The sequence below is a fragment of the Opisthorchis viverrini genome (genome assembly GCF_000715545.1).
Source record: "Opisthorchis viverrini unplaced genomic scaffold opera_v5_202, whole genome shotgun sequence".
Classification (NCBI taxonomy): domain Eukaryota; kingdom Metazoa; phylum Platyhelminthes; class Trematoda; order Opisthorchiida; family Opisthorchiidae; genus Opisthorchis; species Opisthorchis viverrini.
This window is the reverse complement of record NW_008751858.1, coordinates 7,564-10,411: the sequence shown is the minus strand read 5'-3', so window position 1 is coordinate 10,411 and position 2,848 is coordinate 7,564. Positions and strand designations below refer to the sequence as shown.

At 46.6% G+C, this 2,848-nt stretch overlaps 1 protein-coding gene across 1 annotated transcript in view; it reads right to left on the bottom strand.

The window, feature by feature from the left end:
* T265_08098 (hypothetical protein) overlaps nucleotides 1-2,361 on the bottom strand; it is a gene marked incomplete at both ends in the record, with an annotated part of 28,719 nt that extends 26,358 nt beyond the window's left edge. Inside the window, 2 exons of the mRNA XM_009173805.1 lie at nucleotides 1,983-2,116; nucleotides 2,166-2,361. Coding sequence (XP_009172069.1) covers nucleotides 1,983-2,116; nucleotides 2,166-2,300 — 269 coding nt within the window. The remainder of the gene's footprint in view (nucleotides 1-1,982; nucleotides 2,117-2,165) is intronic.
* Between the last annotated feature and the right edge of the window lie 487 nt (nucleotides 2,362-2,848).

Sequence of the window (2,848 nt, the reverse complement as noted above, 5' to 3'; positions counted from 1 at the left end):
CAGCTTCCGTACACAAAGCGGTGTCCGTCAGGGATACCCACCGTCTCCATTCCTATTTAATTTCGTTATTGACGAAATAATGAGACGAACGCTGGGAGATCTTCGAAATCCCGGTGTTCAAATAGCCTGTGACGTAAACCTTGTCGATATAGACTGCGCAGATGACATCGTCATCGTCTTCGAAAGGAAGAAGGCACAGGTGTTTTTGGATGAACTAACCAAAGGCATTCCGTCATTTGGTATGCACTTCGCACCCACAAAATATAAGGCAATGCTCCTGAACATGCAGTCACTAAACACACAATTTACAATCCAGGGAGAGGATCGAAGCTGTATAGCGTTTTACGCATCCTCGAGGTTGTATTCGCTATGATTGTAGTGTGACAGATGAGGTGGATGCACGAATTTGCAAGGCTCGGGTCGCGTTTCATAATTTAAGACACCTATGGCGTCAAAGCGGTATATCCCTGAATCACAAGGGACGTGTGTATCGGGCTACAGTGCGGGTTGTTTGGTTTTGTTTTATGACCTGCTCGAGTAACGAGTCTGATACATCCTCAGGTGTTCGGCAACCGTCGTCTCAGGACCACGGTTTGTGCGGGTTGGTGTAGGAAAACCCGTAGCAAGGCAAATATGGGGCGAGTTTTCGGGTGTGCAATGGGGAGTTCCACTAAAGAATGCGGCCAGCACCAGAAGCTGCTTTGGTTAGGCCATATTTTGCGCATGCCAAACCATCGTTTGCCTGAGAGAGTGCTGTTTTCCATGTCGATTTTAGAGTGGCGGAAGCACAGGTGGACAATCCTTGACCTGGTTGAGGGGTATGAAGAATATTGTGAAACGCTTAGGTGTCGTCGGTTCTACTCACCCTCCAGGAACGGGACCGCGTGATCCCCAATGCGCCTGGGTGGAGACGCTGCAAGATACGGCTGCTAATCGATGTGAACGGTGTTCTTGTTGTCACTTTCTATCCACATTGCCTGAATGAGCATCTGGAGGCGCAGGCACCTGAAGTGACTGTAGTAAGCTGGCACTAAGTCCCTTCCCCGTCCACTCTTAATCTTTTCTTCACAATAAGACTTCCAAGTGAATAATGCTTGTACGGCAGTGACGCGTCGGTGTTGAACACTGATGTGATGCTGTCGATGATGATGATGCTGGTGAGGGACCGCCAGAAGTGTGGATGGGACTTCTCTACAATTCAGCAGGAACGCATCCAAGNGCATCGAAGAGCCATGGTCCCTTCTGCTTCAGTCAACGCATATTTAAATGTGTCTAAGGAAAGTTCAGCTTGACCGTCGAATTGAGGATGGAATGGTGAGAAAGGTACATGTGTGACGTTGAGTTTTCGAAGGAATTCACCAAACGGATGGGATTCGAACTGCATTATTCCCTAAACAATAAGATTTTCAAAAAAATCATGGCTGTACAGCAGTGAAGAATCGGTGTTGAACACTGATCTTATGCTGCCGATGATGTTGAACTTCCCATTTGATCGGACTTACTTCGTCATAGCAACTTTATGTACCTTTGGATCAAGATTTCCGTCCAACTAAGAAGTGGAGGTACTGTTTGAGACTGAATGAGGCGTAAATGGGGTACCGGCGCTCTTCAATAAGTTTCATGCGTCACTTGACCGGTCCCCCGCCTGTCGTTCGGTTCTGATGTGGAGATAAGCCCCTTAATGAAGCTTTGCACCTCACCGTTCCCTGTCATTGGTTGAAATGCCACCGGAAGTCCGTAATTCGGGTCCAGGCTAGTAATATCTTTTTACCAACACTGCTTGATAGAGGCTGGCACAGCTTCCTCCGGACAGTAGTCATTAGGCCCTTAATCATCGAGTCCAGGGTTGCGCTAGACTTGAGGCATCATTGTGCTAGAAATTACTACAAGGCATATGCCATGAAAGCTGTAATAAAAAATTTGTCGCAGGCTTGGCAGACCGCTTTTGATGGAAAATTATAGATGACTGTATAATCACTCACCGTTCACTCTCTTCGGCCGATTTTGTCGCCTCGTCCAGTCTTGCGAGTGTTTCAGCAAGACGAGTTGAACCCTGCTTCAATAGCTCTTCCAAAGTCGTCGTCTGACGCTGCAATTCTACGACTTCTGCCTCGACCTGAAGAACGTAAGCGGCAATACCACACCGGAGAAGAGACGAAACTCACAGCCTCCTTCAAAGCTACCTCGGTTTTTATTTTTTCTGTTGTATCGAAGACCGTGTTTTGAAGTTCTTCTATCTCAAGTCGCATTGTATCGAGCTTTTTCCTTATCACATCTGCCGTCGAACTTCCACCGGTCATCACGAAGTCCCAAAACTGGAGAGATGGCAAGAGAAGCGTACGTGGTAAGCAACGTACAACCCTGATTGGCTAAATTGACTAAAGGATTGATACACAGGGTAGGGGCTTCACCTTGAGATTTGTAGTGTCTGTAATCCGTTGTCACATTTACCATTCTCCCTGAACTTAAACCACACTTTGTAACTGTCGTTCACATTGTGTCATGACGTTTGTTTTAATGTAACGAATATACAATTTCCCGGCGCGACCAGCTGACTTCTTGCTGAACGAGCGTATTTGCGCTCCGTTGAACTGGTTGTTGACTGCGAAACCAGTGGGACTAAATCACTGTGTGTGTGCCAACTGCTGAACATCACAACAAATCCCTGTGACATTTTTTAGCCGCTAACAATAATACACAGTGGAAAACCTGTCAACTGAGTAAAGTAGTCGAACGTTTCATAGACAACTGAAAGCCGCCATTATGGCTAAGTCATCAACACAGCTGTGGACCAAATCGATATCAGTGATATTGCTTTGGATTCGCAATACCGTGAAGGAGGATATTG